The following is a 24,395-nucleotide window of genomic DNA, read 5'->3' as shown; positions in this document are numbered from 1 at the left end:
CTCAAGTTGGATTTCGTGCCGTACAAATTCACTTTTGTAATTGGAAGATCAATGGCCCATAAGTAACGCAAGGTGTCCAAGAATTTAAACTTAAGATTGTACCAGAAGCGAATGGGTAATATTGACGGTGGCTGAATACGTTATCCAATAACTCCGATCTTCACTAGCAACCCATAATCCAAATTATACGGAGCTACCAATTACTTCTCAACTGCTCCATTTACACCCACATGCTCACACCTTACCGTGCTTTATCTACCATCCCGAAGACACAATCTTTTACTCATAAATGAAGCATTCTCGGGTATCATCTCTTCAGGAAATTCCGGTCTCATCAGGAGCCCAGCACATAATAAAATATTAGCATCCTGCCATCAATGCCTATAATTTCTCTCAAGGCAAGACTAGCGCTAGATCGCGTCATTTATCACTCTATAGGAATACTGATAATCTCATGAGAAAGTTGGTCGTGTAAAAGGTAGGCATTAAGTGCCAAATAGCGCAAGGAACACGGATGTGTATCGTTTCATTGACTCAATAGCACTAGTCAAAAGATCGGGATCCTGATGAAATTAAGGATTCAGGACATTCCAGAAATAAGTATAATCGAAGCCTCGACATGGCTTTAGAGGGCTTTGCTCTTACTTTGAGATATTTACAAGCACTAATTATTATTTCCGCACAAAGTCAGAAGACGCGAAGAAAACGAACTGCAGGAAAAAATCTAAGTTTAGAAAGTAGCAGAAAACATTAGAATGTTAGCCCGAAGACGAGTATTGATATATATTGCCAACTGCATGTTCAAATCTGGAATAATAAGCTTGTTACATACACGTAAATCTTGTCAAGAAACGCGGATTACCTGTTATGCTCAGCTTTCAATATTCTCAAGCGATTGAACTTTTATGTACCCTACTCTACATCGAGAAGCGCTAATTCATTGGGGTATTTCCACTCGTCAAAAACGACATAACAATCCGTTTCGATTACCACTCAACATCTCGGTTCGCCTTGGCTCGAATGATCCATGTTTCAGAAGTAAGCATTTTCTCATTTCGTCTCCAATATCAAATCCTTCATCTATCTCAAAGCTGCCTAATTCCTCATACTCTTCGCATGGGTTCACCACTAGACGAGTATGAGTGCATTTGCATTCACAGCTCCTTTTCCATTGATATACTTCAATAGGATCAACATGGGCTTCTTCATCAATCATTCTCAATCTTGCAAATGTTTTGGAATGATAAAAACTTTGCGCAAGCCAGCTCCCGAACTTGTAATAAGTTCCATATTCATGATCACGTAATTCCAACAGCCTTTCAAGCTCTTCTGTGGCGTATAAGAGGCAATTGATGTCTTCAAAGTAGATAAACCCATTCAGATACTTGTTTCGGAACTCCCATTTGGGGTCTCTTTCAAGTTTTCCTACAGCGACAATGCGTAAAGTCGCAACTGTTGGATCATGAAGCTCAATAAATCTCCAAATTTCAGATATTCGAGCCTCCCAGGTCGCTCGTCCAAGCGGTACTTTCCAAGGCATGACAATTCCGTTGTTCTCTACCATCCATGGCAAAAACTCTCTCCCAGTCTCCTTAAAGCTAGAAATTATAATGTCCATAGAATAGTCAATGAATCCAAGAGCAACAAACGAATCCAAAGGAAGACTTGCAGATGGTATTACGACTGAAGTTAAAGAACGTAAGGCGGGAAATAAGCTGCTCAGGAATGCGTGATCATCTTTCGACGGAGTGTCGCTAGATGATTTCCATAAAATTGGGCTCAAAAAGACATTATCCACAGCGACGTGCTGTACTAAGTCCAGGTCGCATCGGCTGATCCCACCTCGTAGAATTCTCACCAACTCAAGTGCAAAATCGGGAATTTTCCCAACAGCTAAATATAATATGTCGACATTGTAATCAAAGTATGTGGTTGCTGGTGAGAGTTCAGACTTGAAGGCCAATTTGTAGACTTTGAGAGCCGTTTCCCTGGATTCTTGGCAGACGTGAAGTGCCACAGGCTGCTCTCCATCTGACCAGCATTTGCCTTCGACCCAGTAAAGTTGAACCACACGCGGGCCTGGCAAAGAGTAACATCACTAAATAGCTATGATCAGTATAAATGTTTTATGATTTGGAAGAAAGAAGCAAGAGTCAAGCTGCATGATTTGGGAGGAAGCACTGAAATGACTCAAGCTATGTACTTACAATGTTTTTACGCAACTCGAATGGCAGCTTCGGAAATAGATAGAACTTGTCATCCTTCAAAATTTATGTATTTTCTAGCATCGAAGTCCATCCATAACTTTCCTTCACAATATCAAGAACAAATTGAGGAGGTGTTTCTGGGTATGGAGTTCTTGTGCCATTGTCATTGGGCAAGAAGCATCCACCCTCGATGTGCGGCTGGTTTGGCCAGGAGGACACGAATGAGGAGATGACTTCATTTGCCATGACTGTAAGTTGATATCCTATTGAAACTTTCGAAAGAAGAAAATGCTCAAAGGTAAATTGGGCGACGGCGAAGAGAAGGATCAGAAGAAGTATTTGAATATCCTCATCAAATCGTGGAAGAATAATGAGATTACTCGCGGCCCATAAACGGATCGATACTCAGTTTGTTCTGCTCCTCGAATCAAGAAAACAACGAAGGTCTTCGAGATAAGTTCTTCTGGTGATGAAGGTTACAAAATTAAAAAGTGAAAAGTGAAAAGTTCCACCCAAATGACATCCATTACTTTTGATGGCGGTAAGGTCGCAACTTCCATTCTCAGCAACACATTCAAGTCACGGGATCGAGTTCACAATGCATTTCACTTGAGGAGGGTTTATTACTTCGGTCTTGAAAACTTCGACATGCGTGATCTTGTCCTCTTTTTATAATTTAACAAATTGTTGACTTCAATCCATCAGGGCAAAGGTCTTTTCAAATCGGCGGAACTCCAAGGTCATCTTTCAATCCACGTGAAAACACATGGAAACCTATGCCCCCAGTGAAACTTCGGTATACCATTAGCTTCCATCTTCCATGCTCTATACTACCACTTGTCATTCATACTCCTTTTGTCGTAGACCATACGCAACAGATCAAATAAGTCACTACAATGCTTCCTCAAACTCAAGTTCATTGTGACAAGCGATCATGAGCCCCTAAGAGCCCAACCCAAAAGATAAGGTGTGAGCTCCAACTTTCAAATTGAATTCAGAATTTCAAAGACTTAGACTTTCAACTTTCCTGAAAGGAAGAAAAAAATTCTTCGCAGATGAAGAAACAAATCACTCGTCAATGCAGCAAAATGTGGCTCTGGCGAGCCCTTCTTTTGTTGGTCTAAATGACCGTTTTATTGCCAGAACTTGATTAGGACATTGAAGAATACAAGTTATGGACATTTAAATGGTGATGCTGATTTTGATACCTAAAGTAAACAGATACGCTGATGGTCTAACCAGATTTGATGCCTCCAACATTATCGCTCTTTAAATTCACAGTGCTGGTAAAAGTACAGCCCGAGGGCTCAAACGTGACCTTGGACCATGATGAGATTCTAGTTGGTTGGTAATGGGCCAATAGATATCGTTTATTCGTTTATTCGTTCCGTGTCCCACATACAATAACCCCAAGATGACCAACAGTCCCGAAAGCAATACGTTTCGGATCTCATAAATATCAAGATAAAATCATATGCGAAACGGGAGCCTGGAAGATCGAGTAGCCTAGGCCTCGCGCGGCTTGCGAGAAAGCGATTATAACATTCATAAAATCGACGAAATTCTGATGTTATATCTTGGCTTTGCTGATTATTCAAGGCCTGGTCTATCAGATAGAAGTGAATCGTCATTATCTTTGTGAATTGAGTAGACAACAGTATGGTGTCTTGTTGTATTGGAATGTCTATAAGAGGAATTTTTGTCTTGGGTCCATTTTGGTTACAAACCTTCCAAAAGAACTCAACACCCTTATTGATAAAAGTTCGATTAAAATCGTTATAATGATTCCTGGAATAAGCGCAACTGCCCAACTCGTTGTTTCTGCTTCATGTATTTTTTCTCGAGGTCGATGGAGAACCGTATTGCTGAGCCTGTAAAATTCTTTGCCAAAAAATCTTTGCATTCGTTGATAATATCATTGTATTCTCTTTCCATGTAGTCTTTTACCGAGACCATCTCTTCAACTTCCCAAAAGCTGAAATGATTAAAGAACGACGCATAAATTTCTCGCCCGACATTTTGACCCCCCAGGATTATTCCGTGTGACTGCTCGTTTAACAAAGTTCGCTGAATATGATAATCATCGCCGCGTTCAAAAAGACGGACGTATATCTCAAGATTATAGAAAGCCCGTTGTATTCGAAGCTCCTCGAGTCTCCCCAATTCGTTCTTCTCATACTTCTCGTGCGTCCACGGATGCAAATTTAAACACGATTCGAAAAAATCTTGAGTAACAGCTTTTATTATCAAATGGAACTCTGCGATTGAGAGCAGGGTTCTCATATTATAACTCCTTCCATCGTAGGTTGTGGCTCTCGAATCTGTGGAATACTGGTCCATAAACTCGCGCACGTTCTGGAATGCCCCAGTCCATTGGCCTGTCCATCGTATTCTGCGGACTGAATCGCTGGATATGGCAACCGCTCGAAGGAAGATAGGAATGGTCATTTCATCGACTAGCATTTTGCAGAATACTTCACATTGGTATTGATCGTCGAGGTAACATTCATGGAAAGATCGAGAGGCGGAGATTAAGGAGTGCAAAGAATAAGTGTCTGTCAATTGCTTGAATATTTGTCACTTGATCTCGACGGGAAATCGGCCAAAAACTTCGACAGGGCCTGTAGGAACTGCTTTTGATGAAAGGAAGTGCAATTTTTTACGCTGTGAATTTGGAGAATCAGTACACTATTTAAACATTGAAATGATGCTGAACGTCTGGATCAATATGAGCATCCAATCGGAATGCCCGAAGCCTTCTAAAAGATTCAAAGCTTGAGAGATATCAAATAATGTTGCACAAGTGACTAAGGGGTTTGATGCTGGATGATAATCATGTGTAAATATTGAAATCAACGAGTTTAGGAAGCCGAATTGGGCTTACATTTGCTGCCATTTCATCGGCTGCCAAGATACGTCTTTGTACGATCTCCCGCCTAGCTTCGGCATGTATTCTTGCCAACTCTTCCCTCTCGAGCCTCTCAGCAGCATCTTCAGGAGATTCTTGACGGCTGTTTTTCTTTTCCTTGGCCATATTGAAATGCAGGACTTGAGGAAGAAAAGAAAAGTTCAGGATAAAAGCTTGAAGGGCTATTTAAGTGCAGCAACTTGAAATCTTTTTTAATATATTGGACTTTCGACTTAGGGCTCTGATAGAAAAATGACCTGATAGTGTGTAGTAGATAAGTATAGCGTCTGACGAAGAATGGAAAAGAATGTATGTGAACTATTGGATCAAGGAAAAAGAAGAAGAGAACGCAGATGAGATTTTGAGGTCCATGGGGAGCAACTTCCGTAGATAGAACAGTGTAGGCAATAGTATTTCCCGTATTTCGTATACGGGTTAGTTTAGTGGTGCATATCGAGTTTTTTCGAAATATATATATATGTAATATAGAATTCAACACCACTGAAAACATTCAATATTATTTAATTATTTAATATTATTAGTAATATATTGAAATACTAGAATCCAATATAAAATATATATTCCTATTTAAATTAAACTAAAAATAAGGGATTTCTATTCAATTTGAAATAAGAAATAGAATTTTATTATTTAATTTGAATAAGAATATATATTTTATATTGAATTCCAGTATTTCAGTATATTACTAGTATTCTCTAGATATATAAATATATATAAAAATAGTATAGCCTTCTTTCTATACATATTAGCTGCAATATCAATATACTAATACACGCCACAGTCTCACTGTAGTATACTATTGCCTACACTGAGATAGAATGAGGAGGGTAAACGCCGAATCTTAGTATAAAAATATCCTAAAGCAACGGTAATTCATATAAATGACACCCAAATTTGATTTCTATCGGAAGGAGGGAAGGACTCAAGGCAAGGTTCAGAACAACATACAATGGCCGCCTTATCGAAAAATTATAGCTTGACGTACCATTGTATTCTCAAACAATAGTCACCCCGTGACTACTGGAAATTTAGACATTTATAAAACGTCATTCAGTCAAAATAAATGAAGAACACGAATAGTACCAGCAATAAGAAAAGGGTCGGTCGGTCGAAAGCGTGAGCAAATGAACAAATATCCCTACAACTTTCTCCTCTCAACTGACAGACCTTTGAATCCTCGACTTCGGTCTGGGTTCTATGATTGATAGGTTCAAATACTCTATAAATCTCTTTGAGATCATGAAAGGAGTTGTATAATGTGAACGCTTTAGTATGTGTCGAGAACGAATGCGAGCACTAATCACAATTGATCATGAACTTTCAAGAATGCGCACCTCGTCGACAACAGGATTTATTTCACCACTATAGGACATAGCGCAAGCGTAATCAAATATTCAATCTTTGCCTTCGATGATGCGAACAGCGCAGCATTGCTTTACTCAGAACTTGGGGTTGCGACCACCTCGTCGAGCTTGCGTGAGAGATGGCCTTTTCAAGTTCCTTAGCCGGAAACCGCAAACGAGTCCGGTGTAGGGAAGTGCTCGGCTCAAATATGACTGCATATCACGCCAATTAGACAATCAATCTACTCGAGTACATTGAAATTATCTTTGGTCTTCGGGACCGAGAGTTGTCCTTGAACTTTTTGTTGTGCATTCTTACCGTCATGTTGGATTCTTGGTAAAGAGCCCCACCTCTTGGCCCAATCTAACGTTACACCCCGATTTACTTCGTATAACGCAACCAGTGTTATAGACACCTAATATTTTAGATTATCTCCCAGAAAATAATCTACGAAGTAAACAGTCCAATATCTAATCCGCAAAGACTTACAATATGGCACCCCCAATCAAATTTCCACCGACAGTATCAGTATCCCTTCCGATCCTCGCCAAAATGATTGATCATTCTCTCCTCCACCCCACCATGACCGATACCGAAATCGCCACTGGTCTTTCCATCGCCGCCAAATACAAAGTAGCAACAGCTTGTGTCAAACCATATTCTATTGAACAAGCCATCTCTGCTCTCAAAGGAACTGGTGTTGATGTATGCCCCGTTATTGGATTTCCTGCTGGAAATAGCACTACAGAAGTCAAGGTGTTCGAAGCTACTAAAGCCGCGGAAGCTGGTGGAAAAGAGATCGATATGGTAATTAATATTGGCAAAGCATTAGGGGGAGATTGGGATTATGTTCAAAAAGAAATTCAAGCTATCAATGAGGCTGTGGTGTCTAAGGGCTCGATTTTGAAAGTCATTTTCGAAAACGACTTTCTTACCGATGCGGAGATTGTGAAGTTATGTCATATTTGCAGTGAGGTTGGAGTAGCATTTGTGAAGACTAGTACGGGATATGGATTTGTCAAACAAAGTAATGGGATGTACAATTATGAAGGTGCAACAATACCACATCTCAGCCTGATGAGAGACAATGTAAAGGAAGGGATACAAATCAAGGCCGCTGGTGGAGTGAGGACTCTGGATGATCTTTTACGAGTGAGGATACTGGGAGTCACGAGAGTTGGTGCTACTGCTACCGAGTCTATTCTTGAGGAGGCTATGAGAAGAGGAATTGGAGAAGAATTGGTCGAGGTCAATGTTCCTCCGCTTAGTTCAGTATGAAGGAAGTATCGAATCGAAAAGGTTAATACAATATTATTGGATTGCTATTCTATGTTGATATTCTCTGTCTTGATAATCCTACATCATCGCCAATGATTATTCTATTCTCAGATGAAGGAAGGTATTCGTTTCCGCATGTCAACCAATTTCCTCCAGTCAACTCTCTTGCTTGCGCCATTACCTTCCGCTAAATCCATCTGCTTCCATACCGTTTCTATAATACCCCTCACTATCTCTAGATTTCTGATCCTCCTCTCACTCTGCATATCTTCCAAGACATCAAGGATTTGGATTCGTTGCTCGTCAGATACAACTTCACAGGCCGCTATGAATAATGGCCATGGACTTGTACAAATACCGTTCATAGTCAAAATTTCCAAAGCTTTATTAACAAGATCCTGTATTATATCGGAGTCGGAAGGTGTGGATAGTATTGAATGGAGATATATGAGGGCACCCAGCCGGTAAAGTTCAGCTGTGTTTTCTATTTTCATCTGATCAATCTTGCCGGTAGTGTCATCTTCCATGATTGCGGAAATTTGATGAGCATTTTCGAGTTGTTTAACTAGTCCTCTGGCAAAATCTTGATATTCCCCTTGCTTTTCTGTTATTCCAGAAAGTTCATTGATGCAGGATATGCATTCGAGGACTTCTAACGAACATCCTAGCGAGCCGATAATCTGCCAACGTCAGCGTCTTTCTTCCAATACCTGCGTAAAACTTACGATCTTGTTCTCGGGGTTTGCACTTGGGGCTCCTAAAAATGTAGTACTCAGGAATTGTCTCTGCCGCCTCCCATGACTAAAATCTGCTAGGACATCATGATATAAAAGCCAAGTATTTAAGAAATGATCTTTCGTCATTCTCAAACCAATATCCCTTGCTGCCTTCAAATGCGTAGGCCAGCTTCCATCGGCCCCATCAAAAACCTATCCGGAAGTTAAGAGATGTAAGCTTTAGTGGTTGGAGCTTAGATATACTTACATCGCCTACACAAAGCATCATACAAGTAGCAAATTGCCCTCGAAGTCCACCATCTCCTCTCTGAATAGACTGTGATAAGAGTCGTATAGCCGAAACTTTGTATTGTACTGCAGCTTCAGTCCCCCATAAATGATATGCTGATACTGCAAGGATAGCATATCGAAGACTCAGACATGAAAGGTATCGATCTGCAAGCGCATTCGGGAGTAGGTAATTCCGAAACCCATTCAAACTATCATCAATGGTAGTAATCATGCGAGACAAAACCTCTGTATCTATAGGAGCCTGTCAATATATGGGCATTATGTGGAGAATCCCCTTGTCTTACAGTAAGATAATAATGTCGCATCCCGTGACCCAAGAGCAGTTTCATATCCGAACTTGAGGCTTCTCTGAGGGCTTGTCATATATCGATGTGTTGAATAGCATTCCTGCTGATAGCCAGATGCAATCTTTACGTCAACAAAAGTCGAATTCAGAAACTGATATTTCTCACGTGCCGGGAAAGCTAGAAAAGTTTGTTCAGGTAGATGAGCTTCATTCTCCCAAGAATGAACTGGTCTCCGCCCATCACCCGATTCTGGCCAATGGAGTTTTACACCATAACCTTCACAAGTTCGACCAGTTCTTTTGCAATTATTGCAATGAGGAATCCCTTTGTCGCATCCAATTTTCCTGCCTTCGTGAACTGTTAGATCGTGAACATCAATGTGGGGGTTACATTGGATGGCGGGGCAATTACGGGGATTGAGAAAATGGTTGCAGATATGTGCTTACTTTTACACGTCCAGCAGCCTTTGCCCGACTTCTTTTCTTTGGGTCTTTTGGCAAGAGACATGTCTTGGAAATTAGAACTTGGCATCAACTCGATTTTGATGTACGAAACGTTGATGTTCCGGGGTGTGAGTCACGACTTATGCTATGGTCACGTGAGCACTTGTCAGAACGGTGTGAATACCACGAATGAACGACGGAAGCATGGAAGCATATAAGGGTGATTAAAGATCCGACAAGATTACACTAAGAGGGACTTGATGGCATTTCAGCGGATAAAAGGTACATCGCCGCTACCAGTGAGAATAAAGATAGGTTCTTTGTTCACAGGTAGTCAAACCAAACTACCATTAATATTTCACACCTTCTGGAAACTACTGATCTCTGCACTAGATATGTTATCATCAAGAAAGCTGAAACCTAGAAGATAGTATCTTATTAAGCTTATATAGTATGAAACGGCTCCAATCTGAGCACTCTCATGTGCTGATTTATAAATGGGGGAGAATGTGGAATTGCATATTGTGAACCCCATGGTTGAGTTTATAGAATCAGTCTTGTCTTCTAGTATTGTTTGTATACTCAGATTTTTGATCAGGGGGCTAACTCAGAAACATGACACAAAGATAGATTTCATGGGGCTATGCTTGAAGTTCTAAGTGTAGATTCCATGAAATAAAAGTATATGATCATTAACAGAAATGGATTCAGTACTGATTTTTATAAATGCTTGTTCGTGTATTATGTATAAAATTAACTATTAATACATGTATGATAGGTCCGCTGAACTGGAAAAGTGCACCGACAAAGATAGTAGCGACAAAACGATCGATCCAGGAATCTTTGTGACCTGCCCAACAAGTGTATCCATATAGCTTCCCACAAAAACGCCTAATGTCTTGTTCAAAGCAAATCCCACATCCAATCCACCAAAATAATCTTTTGCTGATCAGAATTCTCAGCTCAACGAAGGATCCCATGGAGTAACCCATGCACGGTATTATGTACAGCCTCGTTGGCCTCGTGTACAGCGTGATTAGCATCATGTACAGCTTGATTGGCAGCGTGATTGGCATCATGCACAGTACCGTCCTTATCGCGGGTAACAAGACGTCTCAGAATATCAGTAAAGAATCCAGGCGCTGATGTGGCATCTTTCCCACCATCGCGAGTAGCATCTTCAACAATGCTACTTGCAACATCGCTCGTAGCATCATCTCCCGTGGCGTTTTTGGTAGTACCAACTGCACCGTCAGAAGCCTCATTTCCTCCCTTTTGATGGCCATGATGACGCCTTGAAACATCGCGGGCAGTACCACGCCTTGTAGTACGATCAACAAAGCCACCAGGTGTAGCATCGTCGGCAATATTAAGTGCATCGTCGACAATCTCGCCTTCTTGACTCTTGTGGCCATGATGACGCCTTGAAACTTCGCGGGCACTAAGGCCTCCTGTAATTTTTCCTAGATCGAGACTTCCTACAGCATCCTCGACAGCATTACTTTTTGAAGCACTTTTCGTGTTGTCATTTCCTACAGCATTGTTGGCAGTAGTGCTTCCTGCAACATCCTTCGTATTATCATTGGTTGTGGAGCCACCGATAAGTCCTCTAGTTCTGAGGATGCTTGGACTGAAAGTTGAGTGTTAGTTTTCAAGATAAGAGCATAGAGTATATTTTTCGTGAAAGAAAAGGATCGACGGCGTGAGAGGTGCAACGATCAAGACTGAGTGTTTCTCAAGGGGACCAGACTCACGAGTCAATGGGAGAGGCAAATGTGGTAGCCCATAATAAAGAGGCAACAACGAGAGCCGGCTTGGTGAGATGCATATTTGGCTTGGTGGTGAGAGTATATGTGTCTTGAAAAGTTGATCAAGTGGGTATTGTGGTTAATGCAAAAAGTTGTTGGATACCCCTCTGATATATTATGCTGACGACTTTCACTTGAAGATGAAGATGTTGCTAATGATCAAAAGGAAATAGGATGGGTCATGTCCCCTCTTATATATACTGATATATGCTCCAAGACGGCTCAGGACACTTGTTGACATGAACCTTTCAAGGAAGAGAAGATGCCCGAATACGAGACAATTGACGTTGAAAGCACTACAACGACTTTCGAGCCACTTTGGGACGAGAAAGATAAAGGATCAAAGCTTCTAAACTAATGGTTAAAGGTCTCAGACTACTTCCAATGCAAGAATGGAGAGACTCTCAGTTTCGAATCAAGCTGACGTGGAATCCAGTGTAAAGACTGGACTGGGCCATTAATAGCGTTGCTTCCAAACATAAAGCGCATTAATAGCTTATCTCCTGTAGATCGCAGGAACGAGACTCGATAAGACTTCATAAAGGAGGGAACCATAAATAGGGGGCAGTACGCAAGTGAAATGCTGTAGAAAGAGAGGATGGAAGACTTTCTCGGTAAACAATGCCCGTTACCAGGCCGCCGGAGACGAAAATCCAACCAAAACCTCAAATAGCAAGATGAAAACCTTGAAACAATAGGTTTTTGTGGTTGATCACAGAATATCAATACACAAACCTATATCTCAAGCAATTAGTGATTTCTATTTGCTTCCATTGAAACATTGTCCCTTGTTTTGAAAAACTGGATTCAACTTAATTCGTTATCGAAGTATCAGTGAAGGTTATTGAAAGTTTGAATCATCTCCAATTGTATTAGGTCTTAGATAAGGCTGACAACCGAATTGATCTTTCGTTGATCAAGATTATCAAACTTTGACTTTCGATAATTAATAGTTTAGTGAGTATTTAAAATTGTGATATTCCTCTATCAACGTCTAGGTAGTTTTAGGGTTTGATCAATTGTTCGTTGCTGGCCTCGATCTCCGTAGTTCGAACAATTATGCTTCTCCTTGTGATCACAACTCTTTGATCTTTTCGTCTTTCGAGAAATTAGAGAGGGCCAATAGTGATGTCAACATTTTATAATACATTTTCTAATGACAGCTTGAGATAGTAAGCGAAAGCATTTGGAGCAAGTCTTTTGGGCCAACCTTAATCATGTGACCTGAAATTTTAGTCTTGCGCTCGTCACGGGATTCTCTTCCTCATCGCTGAGAAGTTTTTCTCTGCCCACTTGAATTTAAGTGAGCAAGTGCTCCATCCGGAACTATGGAGTCTTCATTGATAAACTCAGATATAATCTCTGATACGAAAGTATCATCGCAGATAAATCTTCCATCCGATGCAAAATCGATGACTCAAGATGAAATAGATGCACATTTATTTTTCATGCGTGAAGCTCTTGCTATGGTATTTAGTCTAGTCATCTATTCTGTTAACATAAACGTTGACATATTTTAGGCAAATCTCGCCCTGAACACCAATGAGACCCCCGTAGGTTGTGTTCTTGTTGATCCAATTCTCAAGAAGGTCGTAGCTAGAGGAATGAATGCAACCAACAGGAGTTATAATGGGACAAGACATGCAGAATTTATTGCTATCAATGAATTGTTGTCTTCTAGTTCCAAAGTTGAACGTGGCGACGTCGATGAAAGTAGGAACGCGAAAAGAAAGAGAGGAGAGAATGGAAGTGAGGGCAACGCCGGAAAAGGCGATGGGAGTGGAAGTTCAAAGCGTGGGTATGGGCCGGAAGACGTGAAACATTTGGATCTATACGTCACGATAGAACCATGTATAATGTGTGCATCATTATTACAACAATTTGGAATACGAAAAGTATGGTATGGGGCGGTCAATGATAAATTTGGAGGAAATGGTGGAGTTTTGAATATTCATGTTGGGAACGGAAAATTTGATGTTAATGGCGCCGCCGAAGATGAAGCAAAAGATGGCAGGAATCAGACAGTCGAGGAAGAAAGAGCAAAGAAACATGAGGGCGATTATGAAGTCAGTGGTGGGTGGTTGCGAGAAGAAGCTATTATTATTTTGAGGAGATTTTATGTTCAAGAGAATGGAAGGGGTAAGTATTCTGATTCTATTTCCATTGATTCGAAGGCCTCAGAGCTAATTTGCTACAGCGCCCGAACCCAGAAACAAGAAAGAGAGAATTTTGAAATTAGAGGTGGAACCAATGATAGATTCGAGAGTAAAGGGTGATGAAACGGGTTAAATCTGAGATATTTTGGTCTACTGAGTGGCTTCCATAAGATCTAAGATAGGCGGCGTATGGTTTGGATGCAATAGATGGTCAGAGATATGCTCCGGGTAGTACATTAGAGAAAGACATAATGCATGTTACGCGAAAATAGAGTATAGTCATGTAAAACACTCACAATTTGACAACTCAGGCTCGCGACCGAAAAGTTAAGCGCATCATTCCGGTTCCCCTATTTACAGTCGTCCTTTTCGAGTTGTTCGATTTCACCCCCAAAAGATGTTTTCCCTAAGCGCCGCTTCATCACAATTCGCACTTCTAGTTTGACAATTTCTTTCCCGAACTTTCGGCCTCCAACTCTCTCTCAGCTTGTTGGTAATACTTGGCTGTATCAACTCCATGCTGGTTGTGGTTTACCATGTTAAACCAAGGCATAACATGCATCCAAACTCCTGCATATCTTGAATTCCTCGATGCGACTCCTTGGATATATGGTGTAGTTGAGCTTTCCCCATATAAAGACTCTCCCTTTTTGACTTTGTTTACCATTTCTCTCATATCCATTTCTTGTTCACGCTTGTTTTCAGTGAAACCGTAAAATCGTACTGTCATCATTAATTAGCACATTTGAACGAGTTCAGATGAAGGCGGGGAAATGAAGCAGGGAAAGCAGATTGATCCGAATACGTACGTATAGAGCGTTGGTAAAACATAAAGAACCCAGCTCCGACACCAATAACTCCCGATAATCGCATGATTGGAGCAAATCCTCCTTTTCCAACAAGTGAAGGTGAAATTCGTTCCCACAACAACATCAAACCCGGTCCTGCGGTAGCCGTCGCTGCTCCGACCGCATAGTCCGATGGCCTTGCATAGCCAAGGACTCTTTTAATATGTCTGTATGATACGTATCAGTATTTTGCCCCTCTTCGCGATATCACTGGCGGGGTTTATGGGACGTACGGGTCACTGTCGATGAGCTTGGGAGCAGTTAGCTGGTGTGTTTCATGCGTAAAACTTCGGCAGCAAAGTGACGAGAACTTACAGGATAATCGGTGTTGATTTTCTTTGAAGGCACGAATGGCCTTTGTTCGGTATTCGACATTTTGAAATATGCCAATTGCTTATAATTGGGATTCAGCGCACTGGTGAGGTCAATTCTTGACGGAGGTTCGATATCGAAACGCTAAATTGTGCATGGGCCAGGTCAAGATATTTATGCCTGACTTAAATTGATTTCTGCCTCACAATCTGTCGCGTCTTCCCTTACCGTAGACGCGTCTGACACAACGAAATCTTGGTTTTTTCATGTGAATTTAAGTTATATTTATATTTCATGGTTACGAAAGCTAAATAGATTTTGATTATTGATCTACTTATACAATGGACTCTCCACCACCAAGGCCTCTTCCTACCGAGACGCCCAATGCCGGTGGGAATGAATTTGATGATCTAGATGACCTTTTTGATTACGATGCTGGAGATGCAAATGATCCTTTCAGCGACAATTACGTGGTTCCTGGAAGTAAAGAAAAAGAATCGACCAAGGCCTCAGAAACCAATACCAAAAGTGGTGCAGGACTTGGTATTGATGAAGAAATCCAGGTTACCAAAAAGCCTAGAGTCCCTAGAGTGAAACTTGATGAGCACAAGTATGTCCAATTTGTCTGATGGATGGACTTGGAGATACTAATATGGATATGAAGACTTTTGTCTTCTGCAGGAATACCAAAACTACGGAAAAAAGCGGCAGATCATTTGAAGTTCAAGGGTAAAGGCCATGAGGTATGGATTGTAATTTTGTGGATATCAGCTTTATACTTACAGAAATATAGTATTCAGATGCAGCTCGTCTCCTTGCATTCTACCAACTCTGGCTCGATGATCTATTCCCAAAAGCCAAATTTGCTGACGCATTAGCTATGGTAGAAAAGCTTGGTCACAAAAAAATGATACAATCTGCGAGAATGGACTGGATCAATGAGGGGAAAGCTAAGTCATCGGTCCACGAAGACTCCCTATTCGACGAACCAGAACTTCCTCCACGCGATGAAAATGAACGAGAGAAAACAGTCTTGAGGATAGCACCGATATTTGAAACTGCAGCGGGTGAAAGACCTAAAACACCTGTTCCAGATCAAGATTCGGACTTCAATGATATGTATGATTCTACTCCGAAGAATGCGCGACAAAACGCAGCTATACAGTCTACTTCAGTCTTTGGTAGTGGTAACGATAGCATATTTGGTCCTCCGAAGGTTACCGCAGCTGGGGATGATGGGCCGCCAGACGATGATCTGGAGGCATTACTTGCAGAAGCGGAACAGGAAAGGAGCGATGAGGAAATGTTAGATGACGATATCGAAGCATTGCTCGCCGCAAATAACGACAATGCACCTGCTAGTCGGCCTACAAAACAAGATACAGGAAAATCTACACAAGCTGAAGATGAAGATTTGGATGCTATGGAAGCTATGATGGATATGGATGGGGGATGGTAAACAGGCTGGGGCTGGCGTTAGGGTGTACAATGGCAGCATTATGAGGCGTTGGGGTGAACTATTTCGTATGAAACTTCTTAATTCGGAATCATATTCTAGTGAGATGATGCTCTCCGTAGTCCAAGTAGCCTACTAAATCACACGATTGTATGATATTAATTGGAGTGATTGACAATGGTGGGTCTGATGTGGTGAGCAATTGGCTATGTCATAGAGCCGATTGTGATGTAGGTTGAATTGAATAGAATGTCAAACATAACAAAGATTGTAAACCATATTTTCTTCGAACTCAAAAAGAAATTGTTCGAAATGCTCTAGATCCCCAAATTAAATTAAATTGGTAGCACTATCACTCAACCTTTCAACCTTTTTCGCTGGTGAAGTGCAGAGCCTAAAAGCCCAAGAACCCCACCCCCACCATAATTTTGTAAAGCACGTACCTGAGAAGCTGCAGCTTCAAGAGCTACCTACCGATACTTTACACAGCACTTCCAAGATTTGTGGAAGATCTGTCAGTTACTTAGTAACCATGGCAGAAGGTCTAGTCGCAGCTTTAGATCATCTTGATCTCGAAACACAGGATGACTGGATCGACAGTATACTCGATGAGCAACGTCCACCAAAACGCATCAAGCAAAATCGCGACGAGCTTAAACAGGAGCTTGAACAGAAGTACCTAACGCCATCAACCACATTTTCTACAGAATGGTTAAACAAGCTTCAACAGTAAGTCTTATTCTTCCTTCATAATCTTCATGCTGGGGTCCCGGTATGTTTGTCTGCTTGACAAGATGCGCGAGATAAAAAGTATGGGCAGCTTCTCAGGCATTATTAACATCCATTTTCATTCAGGCGCTGGGACTCACCAGCAAATTATACAGACCTCTTCCAGCTCGCTCCAACTCAAACACGTACAATTACACGATTCACAAGAGAAGGTTTAGAAGGCCGGGTTACAGGTTATAAGGAAGTTACAGTACCAGCAAACAGTGCGACTGCTAAGAACTCTACGTCTTTCATGAGAAAACCAGCAAATAAGGCAGATTTTGTTAGAGGTGCAGCAGGCTTCTTTCCATTCGCACCTGGAGGATTAGATGCTGTAGTGGCTGCGGCTGCTTTGGATGAACAGGTCGGTAAAATCGATGATGCAGTACCCGAAAAAAAGAATTTGGAAAGAATCATAAACTTTGGTGGCGAGGATGGGCTATTAAGCGTACCACCAGGATTCACCAGGGGGCTCAAGTTTGAGAAGAAGGGAGGAGTTGATGAGAAAGAGGCTGAAGACGTGAAGAATGTCCTAGAGGAAGAACCAGCCGAGGAAGTGTCTGCAAATGGAGCAGATGGTGCCATGAAGGATGAAGCTTCTTTGGAAAGCTCAGACGAAGAAGAAGATGATATTGATTCAATGTTGCCAGTTGAATATCCGGCACTGGAGCCCCGTGGTGCACTAGCAGCCTCAAGCGCGAAGAGAAGTGGAAAAGAATGGGCACATATGGTTGATGTCAAGAGAGACATTCCAAATTTCAGAGAATTGGTTCCTGATATGGCAAGAGATTGGCCATTTGAACTGGATACTTTTCAAAAGGAAGCAGTTTATCATTTGGAAAGCGGAGATTCAGTTTTTGTTGCTGCTCATACATCGGCAGGTAAAACAGTAGTAGCAGAATATGCTATTGCTCTTGCCGCCAAGCATATGACCAAGGCAATTTATACATCTCCAATCAAAGCATTGAGTAATCAGAAATTCCGAGATTTCCGACAAGTTTTCGACGAAGTTGGCATTCTCACGGGAGATGTGCAGATCAACCCTGAGGCAAGTTGTCTTATCATGACCACAGAGATTTTAAGAAGTATGCTCTACAGGGGAGCTGATTTAATTAGAGATGTGGAGTTTGTTATTTTCGATGAAGTACATTACGTTAATGATTTAGAGAGAGGAGTGGTTTGGGAAGAAGTTATCATTATGTTACCAGAACATGTAACATTAATTTTGCTGTCCGCAACTGTCCCAAACACCTACGAATTTGCATCCTGGGTTGGAAGAACTAAGAAGAAAGATATTTATGTCATCTCAACTCCAAAGAGACCAGTTCCACTGGAACATTACCTTTGGGCAGATAAAGGCATTCACAAAATTGTGGATGCAGAGAAGAAGTTCATCGAGAAGGGTTGGAAGTCCGCAAACGATGTACTATCTGGGAGAGATAAGGTAAAGGCTCTACCTCCACCAGACGCCTCAAATACTCGTGGAGGAGGAAACCAAAGAGGTAGAGGTCAAGGTCAGAATGCGCGTGGTGGTGCACAACGTGGAGGTGGTCAACAACGTGGAGGAGCACAACAGAGAGGCGGTCGTGGTGGTAGTGGACCACCCCGTGCTAGTCATAACCCAGGGCATATGGGACGTGGCGGTAGACCTGGAGGTCGAACAACAGCTGCCCAAGACAAGACACTATGGGTACAACTAGTTCAATTTCTCAAAAAAGAAAACTTACTCCCAGCATGTATTTTCGTCTTCTCCAAGAAGAGATGCGAAGAGAATGCAGATGCATTGAGTAATCAAGACTTCTGTACAGCGACAGAAAAGAGTGCGATACACATGACGATTGAGAAATCCATTGCTCGGCTCAAACCAGAGGACCGACAATTACCACAAATCATTCGATTACGAGATTTACTTGGGCGAGGTATTGCTGTTCACCATGGTGGTCTGCTACCTATTGTGAAGGAAATTGTTGAGATGTTATTCGCGCAAACTTTGGTGAAAGTGCTTTTCGCCACAGAAACATTTGCTATGGGATTGAATTTACCAACTCGAACAGTTGTCTTTTCTGGATATCGCAAGCATGACGGACAATCCTTCCGTGATTTGTTGCCTGGAGAATATACTCAAATGGCTGGTAGAGCAGGTCGTCGTGGATTAGATCCTGTGGGTTCGGTTATAATTGTTGCGCCGGGAGGTGGTGAAGCTCCACCCGTTACTGAACTTCGACAAATGATACTTGGAGAGCCGTCAAAGCTTCGTTCTCAATTCAGATTGACCTACAACATGATACTCAATCTCCTGCGAGTTGAGGCTTTGAAAATCGAGGAGATGATCAAAAGAAGTTTTAGTGAACATGCTACTCAGCAACTTCTACCTGAGCATGAAAAGGCGGTCAAATTATCCGAAGCAGACCTGGCCAAGATCACCAGAGAACCTTGCGATATTTGTGAAAAGGATTTAGATACTTGTCATGAGGCAACTCAGACTTATAAGCAACTGACTCGCGATGTTCATATTGGATCACTATCGACTGCTATTGGTCGTCGAATGTTTGTTAAGGGTCGACTGGTAGTTTATCACAAGAATGGTGTTCGCACACCTGGTATTCTTGTTCGTGACGGTGCTACAGATGTGAATGGCCTATCTGTTCATATTCTCGAGATCAGAACAAGACGAGATCAATGGGATACAACTGATTTGTTGCCATTCGTACCTAAGTTTCGAGGAATTTTCACCAAACTTCCTAACCTCAAGAAGCACATTTCCACCAAGACTTGTTACGTTTCTGTTAATGATTTGGAGTGTGTCACGAATACGATCGTGAAGGGAGTAGTTCCTGAAATATACAAAGGCGGGGAACTTTATGAGAGCGCTAAACAGATTCTTTTCAATCTGTGTTCATCGTGGGAAAGTGATGTATGGGATGAATTGGACTGGTCTAAGATCAAGGTTCTCCAATTGAGGGAAAATCTTGTAAAGCGTTCAGAACAAGCTACCATCACCCAAGAAGCTAATTGCTTAAAATGTCCTTCATTTTTGAAACATGTAGGTGCCCCTTCAAGTTCTTGTTTGTATCATACAACATTTACTAATGTAATAAACTTATCCTCAGTTCGCAATGTGTCATGATCAATGGCTAATCCAAGCCAATATCATTCAACTTCGCCAACTTATGTCTGACAACAATCTTCAACTATTGCCTGATTATGAACAACGAATCCAAGTCCTCAAAGATCTAGACTTTATCGATGACGCCTCTCGCGTTCAACTCAAGGGAAAGGTCGCTTGCGAGATACACTCCGCAGACGAATTAATTCTGACGGAACTAATTCTTGACAACGTACTATCAGCATATACACCAGAAGAAATTGTCTCTCTTCTTAGTGCCTTCATTTTCCAAGAAAAAACAACTGTTGTCCCAACTCTCCCCAGTTCCTTAGAAACCGGCAAAATCAAGATCCTTGAACTCTCAAAAAAGATAACAGATATGCAAATATTACATCAAGTTATCCAGCCAACATCTGAATCCAATGATTTTGAAGCTCATCCTGAGCGTTTTGGACTCATGGAAGTTGTATATGAATGGGCACGCGGAATGAGTTTCAAGAATATTACAATGCTGACAGATGTACTTGAAGGTACAATTGTGAGAGTCATAACGAGATTAGACGAAACCTGCAGGGAGGTCAGAAATGCGGCTAGAATCATTGGTGATCCTGAGTTGTTTCAAAAAATGCAAACCTGTCAAGAGATCATCAAAAGAGATATTACTGCTGTAGCTAGTTTGTACATGTAGACGGGTGGTTTTATGATTATGGATGGGTTGAACGATTTGGGAGGGAAAATACCAGAGCAATGTCTGTACATTACTATACCTATGGACTTATGAAGTAATGAGTAAATAAACAAATGAACAAATTTATTTCGATCATTCTAGATGCATGCATGACTGCGATTGGTGTCTAGACCTGGGTAATCTAGAGTAAGAGGCGAAAGAGAAATTTGCGGGGTGAATCTTATGGATTGGAAAAGGTTTGTTGCATATCTCATTATTCAATATTCTATTAAAGGCTTGGGAAAAGGGTCGGATTGGTAGAAAGGAGAGATTTTGTTCAATTTTTCTATAGTGTTTATGTTTGTTATATCTCATCGGACGTATATCATTATTGTCATTGCATAGGTACTGGTATAGTAGTTCACCTCCGATAATCTCTCGGAACAACCTATGTATTGTACTGCACGATGATATGATTGATGCTCATTCGCTTATTGTCCCGAATCCTTAAACCAAATATCAATGTGATAACCTTCATCGCTTTTACGTATCGGGCGGGTGGTTGATGGTGAGATGTGAACTTTCTTGGATGTAACACATAATCTGTTTTCAGATAGCAGAGGAAGTTGTTGTTGTATTTTCCATATGTCCTGAAAATATATTCAGCCTCGATACATGCTACTATTAGTCATACTCATCTCATGTATAACAATGTTTAAGTTCAAGTCTAATGTGAATATTAAATTGGTAAATTCTTAGTCTAAAGCACTAAGTGTATCTGATCAGAAATGTCGTTGATGAATTCATATATTCATTTCTTACCCTCATATTTGTATTCATATGATATACTGAATATGAGAACCACCATGTATCCGAATAAACGGGGAGCATGATATAACAATTCCAGCGCATGCCGGTGCTTTCTTTCCCTTGTAACCTTTCCATTTTCTAATGCATTCCCCGTACCAGGCCTTTCCAATTTTTATTCCCAAACTCCATGCTTGCGTTTGCAAAGAAATTGACTTCCGTGTGATCCCCTATAATTCGTGCATGCCATGCTGGTATTCCATCCAGTAACGATTCATCGCTTTTCCAATCCAGTTCTCCCCCTCCTGAAACCCGGTACGTAATCATAAATATTCTCTCAGTTAATATTCGTGCCCTAACAATCCCCAATTATCCATCGCTTTCCCTTCCATAACTAAATCATTAACTCCCTCAATCTTCCCTCCCACTCCTTCTAAGTCTAATACCTCAACCCGCTTCATCCACGTTTCTGGCCATATCAAGTAAACTCCATGAATATCTCTCATGTGAGCTTGCCACTCTTCATCAAACAGCGTTTCGCGGTTGTAGCACGGGACTTGTTCACCACTAGCTTGCGATAGCGATTTGCAGTAATCGAGGATGGCGAAACCTTCCGAAGGGGTGATGACGGTCCATTCGAATTTTGTACGGAGGGCATGAGAGCGAAGAGAGGAGAAGGGATCGGAGAGGGCGTGTGTTGAGCCTTGGGCTAGGGAACGATAGTTGGAGAGGGCTGAGGTACTGTTTGGACTTGGGATGGTAGAGTAGGATAGCCCGCTGGTGCTGGATGGGGATCGATGAGAGGAGTATGAATCGTAGCTCGAGGTGGATGTTGTTAAGGGTCGTTGAGCTATACTTGTATAGGGTGAAGATGAGGGAGTAAGAGATGCTGAGGAATAAGATGAATAAGAAGGCGTATGGGATGAGTATGTGAGTTGGGGATGTTCATCCTCCGGTGGTGTGATGTTTTTATGTGATGAGTAATGTGACGTGGATCCTGATCTTTCATGTGAAGACTTGTGAGTTGGCACCTCTCTACATGATTGGTTAGCAAATGATGTACAATTTCCATGTGAATGAATTATTAGGAGAGAAATGTCCCCCAAAAATAGAAAATCTTACAATCTTCCTCTCCCGCTAGCTGCCTCCGCTATCGTCAAATCAAGTCCTTCGTTTTTGATATGAACAGAAACATGTTTCCTCAATTTTGCAGCTGTATCCGTTTCTTTCATACAAAATCCACAAACACTTTCACATTTCGCTATCCTCAATACACCCGTCGTATTCCAAGGGGGATGTGTATGACCTCTACTACATGTAGTTGGTGGAAGGGAGCTTTCCCTATCCATTCTTCTGGGTAACGAACTCTCTCGTTCCGTTCTTCTCGACTGGTGACTAACTGAAGGCTTTATATCGTGTCCTTGACTGTGACTATGGCGAAAGATTCGAGTGTGGATCGTGGTCACCATTTGGACGCTCTGATATGAAGATGTGAATATAATGTGGACCTTGAATCGTGAGATTGTTATGGACTTCTGTTCCCAAAAATGCTAGTAGGCCGTTATATTCGATGTAGTGGTCTGACGATGATGATGATGAATATGATAATGAAGAAAAAGTAAATAGAATACCAAGAATGCTTTGATGAGAAATGACAAAATTTCCGAGATCGATATATTATGGGAATTCCACTTCTGAATATTGCTTGAACAATGTAAATTCCAAGCGAGCGATGAATGAAGTTGAAGTTTAATTTGCTTAATGTGGTTGAACTCCCGACACTCGTTTCATGTAAAAGATGCCAACGTAGATTTGAATGAAACACCGACAGGAAAAGCATCCATTCTTATAAAAATGTGAAGCCTTCAAATTCAAAGGAAATAAATAATGATAGGAAGGAAGTAATAAGCTTAAGAAGATCTTCAAGAAAGTATGATCGATCAGTGGGGATAGGTAGATTATTATTACATTGCAGCTGGTATTATTGTTATTATTGGTATTATTATTCATTTTATCTTCTCAAATCAAATAAATACTTCCATCAAAAGGGTACAAATGTCACTTCATGGCCATGGGACGCCAGGGACGGTATGGTAACTTTGCTTAGCTTAGTAGGTATTAGGTTGTGGTTGCGGTTACGGTTTGTGCACGTACGATGCGGCGATAGTATTAGGCAGTCTCGAAATCGAAAGCAAAATTACTCTATTGGGAAATAATCGCGAAGTTTGAATTGGGTGTGAACCGGTTTCAGGAGTTGCGATTGGTTGAAAGGGGATCGAGATGGGGTAACAAATGTAAGACCAATGAACATTTCTGGTGCGAGCGAAGCGAGGAAGCTTGGATGGAAGGGCAATTAGACCGAGCCGCACATGTGGGATGGCATGGCAGCGTGGGATTTCAAGCGATGTGTACCCAGGTATAGTTGGTACCAGTCAGTGCCCTGTGAGTGAAATTGAAGCGGATATGCGTGGGTAAAAAGATGGAAAGTGCCAGAGACTAAGATCGAGATGCGAGACTGAAATGTTAAAATAGTGGAGTGAATGGATGAATGGATGCGATGCTTGCGAGCCTAATCGCCATTAGTTTTGTGTGTGGGGACCTATGCTGTTGAAATATGGAATGTTTGCGAGAAAAAGGAAGAACAGTAGGAGACTGGTAAGCTAAATGTATTAGTGGTTCATGGTTCATCCGATTTTGTGGTTAATGTATATCTGACATTTTGATGTCTAGGTGACTCGCAGAGTATCTTGATATTGTAACAACTAAAAGCTTTAATACGATACAGGTCGTGGACAATCAAGTAAGCGGTGTTGTCACAGCACGAGACTCCTTACTATATGCTATCTATTCCTTCGTATTCAAGATCGGATGGGTCTGGGAAAGTTTTTTTGCGGTACTTCACAACGGTCTACGGAGTTACAACAAATCTGTCCCTGCGGAAACAAACAGGG

General features: G+C 41.4%; 10 protein-coding genes across 10 annotated transcripts; 4 read left to right on the top strand and 6 right to left on the bottom strand.

The window, feature by feature from the left end:
• Positions 1-958: 958 nt before the first annotated feature.
• EAE97_010708 (uncharacterized protein) lies at positions 959-2,453 on the bottom strand (the record flags this gene model as incomplete). Its single annotated transcript, XM_038881223.1, has 2 exons — positions 959-2,079; positions 2,306-2,453. The coding sequence occupies 2 exons, from the start codon at positions 2,451-2,453 to the stop codon at positions 959-961; spliced, it is 1,269 nt and encodes a 422-aa protein (XP_038727841.1).
• A 1,124-nt stretch (positions 2,454-3,577) lies between these two features.
• EAE97_010707 (uncharacterized protein) lies at positions 3,578-5,241 on the bottom strand (the record flags this gene model as incomplete). Its single annotated transcript, XM_038881222.1, has 4 exons — positions 3,578-4,018; positions 4,155-4,772; positions 4,818-4,871; positions 5,092-5,241. The coding sequence occupies 4 exons, from the start codon at positions 5,239-5,241 to the stop codon at positions 3,578-3,580; spliced, it is 1,263 nt and encodes a 420-aa protein (XP_038727840.1).
• Positions 5,242-6,972: 1,731 nt separating this feature from the next.
• EAE97_010706 (uncharacterized protein) lies at positions 6,973-7,758 on the top strand (the record flags this gene model as incomplete). Its single annotated transcript, XM_038881221.1, has 1 exon — positions 6,973-7,758. The coding sequence occupies one exon, from the start codon at positions 6,973-6,975 to the stop codon at positions 7,756-7,758; it is 786 nt and encodes a 261-aa protein (XP_038727839.1).
• Positions 7,759-7,865: 107 nt separating this feature from the next.
• On the bottom strand, positions 7,866-9,580 carry EAE97_010705 (uncharacterized protein; the record flags this gene model as incomplete). Its single annotated transcript, XM_038881220.1, has 5 exons — positions 7,866-8,438; positions 8,484-8,687; positions 8,743-9,017; positions 9,071-9,421; positions 9,520-9,580. 5 exons carry the CDS (start codon positions 9,578-9,580, stop codon positions 7,866-7,868), a joined length of 1,464 nt encoding a protein of 487 aa, XP_038727838.1.
• Positions 9,581-10,479: 899 nt separating this feature from the next.
• On the bottom strand, positions 10,480-11,344 carry EAE97_010704 (uncharacterized protein; the record flags this gene model as incomplete). Its single annotated transcript, XM_038881219.1, has 2 exons — positions 10,480-11,146; positions 11,271-11,344. The coding sequence occupies 2 exons, from the start codon at positions 11,342-11,344 to the stop codon at positions 10,480-10,482; spliced, it is 741 nt and encodes a 246-aa protein (XP_038727837.1).
• Positions 11,345-12,652: 1,308 nt separating this feature from the next.
• EAE97_010703 (uncharacterized protein) lies at positions 12,653-13,613 on the top strand (the record flags this gene model as incomplete). The annotated part of the gene is made up of 3 exons (XM_038881218.1): positions 12,653-12,793; positions 12,845-13,463; positions 13,522-13,613. The coding sequence occupies 3 exons, from the start codon at positions 12,653-12,655 to the stop codon at positions 13,611-13,613; spliced, it is 852 nt and encodes a 283-aa protein (XP_038727836.1).
• Positions 13,614-13,916: 303 nt separating this feature from the next.
• Positions 13,917-14,703, bottom strand: EAE97_010702 (uncharacterized protein; the record flags this gene model as incomplete). Its single annotated transcript, XM_038881217.1, has 4 exons — positions 13,917-14,203; positions 14,290-14,495; positions 14,562-14,578; positions 14,644-14,703. The coding sequence occupies 4 exons, from the start codon at positions 14,701-14,703 to the stop codon at positions 13,917-13,919; spliced, it is 570 nt and encodes a 189-aa protein (XP_038727835.1).
• Positions 14,704-14,981: 278 nt separating this feature from the next.
• On the top strand, positions 14,982-16,099 carry EAE97_010701 (uncharacterized protein; the record flags this gene model as incomplete). Its single annotated transcript, XM_038881216.1, has 3 exons — positions 14,982-15,250; positions 15,305-15,383; positions 15,434-16,099. The coding sequence occupies 3 exons, from the start codon at positions 14,982-14,984 to the stop codon at positions 16,097-16,099; spliced, it is 1,014 nt and encodes a 337-aa protein (XP_038727834.1).
• A 529-nt stretch (positions 16,100-16,628) lies between these two features.
• On the top strand, positions 16,629-20,658 carry EAE97_010700 (uncharacterized protein; the record flags this gene model as incomplete). Its single annotated transcript, XM_038881215.1, has 3 exons — positions 16,629-16,825; positions 16,952-19,907; positions 19,975-20,658. The coding sequence occupies 3 exons, from the start codon at positions 16,629-16,631 to the stop codon at positions 20,656-20,658; spliced, it is 3,837 nt and encodes a 1,278-aa protein (XP_038727833.1).
• A 638-nt stretch (positions 20,659-21,296) lies between these two features.
• EAE97_010699 (uncharacterized protein) lies at positions 21,297-23,351 on the bottom strand. The gene is made up of 2 exons (XM_038881214.1): positions 22,567-23,351; positions 21,297-22,479 (listed from the first exon to the last, which is right to left on the bottom strand). The coding sequence occupies exons 1-2, from the start codon at positions 22,911-22,913 to the stop codon at positions 21,786-21,788; spliced, it is 1,041 nt and encodes a 346-aa protein (XP_038727832.1). The 5' UTR covers positions 22,914-23,351; the 3' UTR covers positions 21,297-21,785.
• Positions 23,352-24,395: the final 1,044 nt, after the last annotated feature.

The sequence above is a fragment of the Botrytis byssoidea genome (genome assembly GCF_014898295.1).
Source record: "Botrytis byssoidea strain MUCL 94 chromosome Unknown BBYS_030, whole genome shotgun sequence".
NCBI lineage: Eukaryota > Fungi > Ascomycota > Leotiomycetes > Helotiales > Sclerotiniaceae > Botrytis > Botrytis byssoidea.
This window is presented reverse-complemented; position numbering and strand designations above follow the sequence as displayed.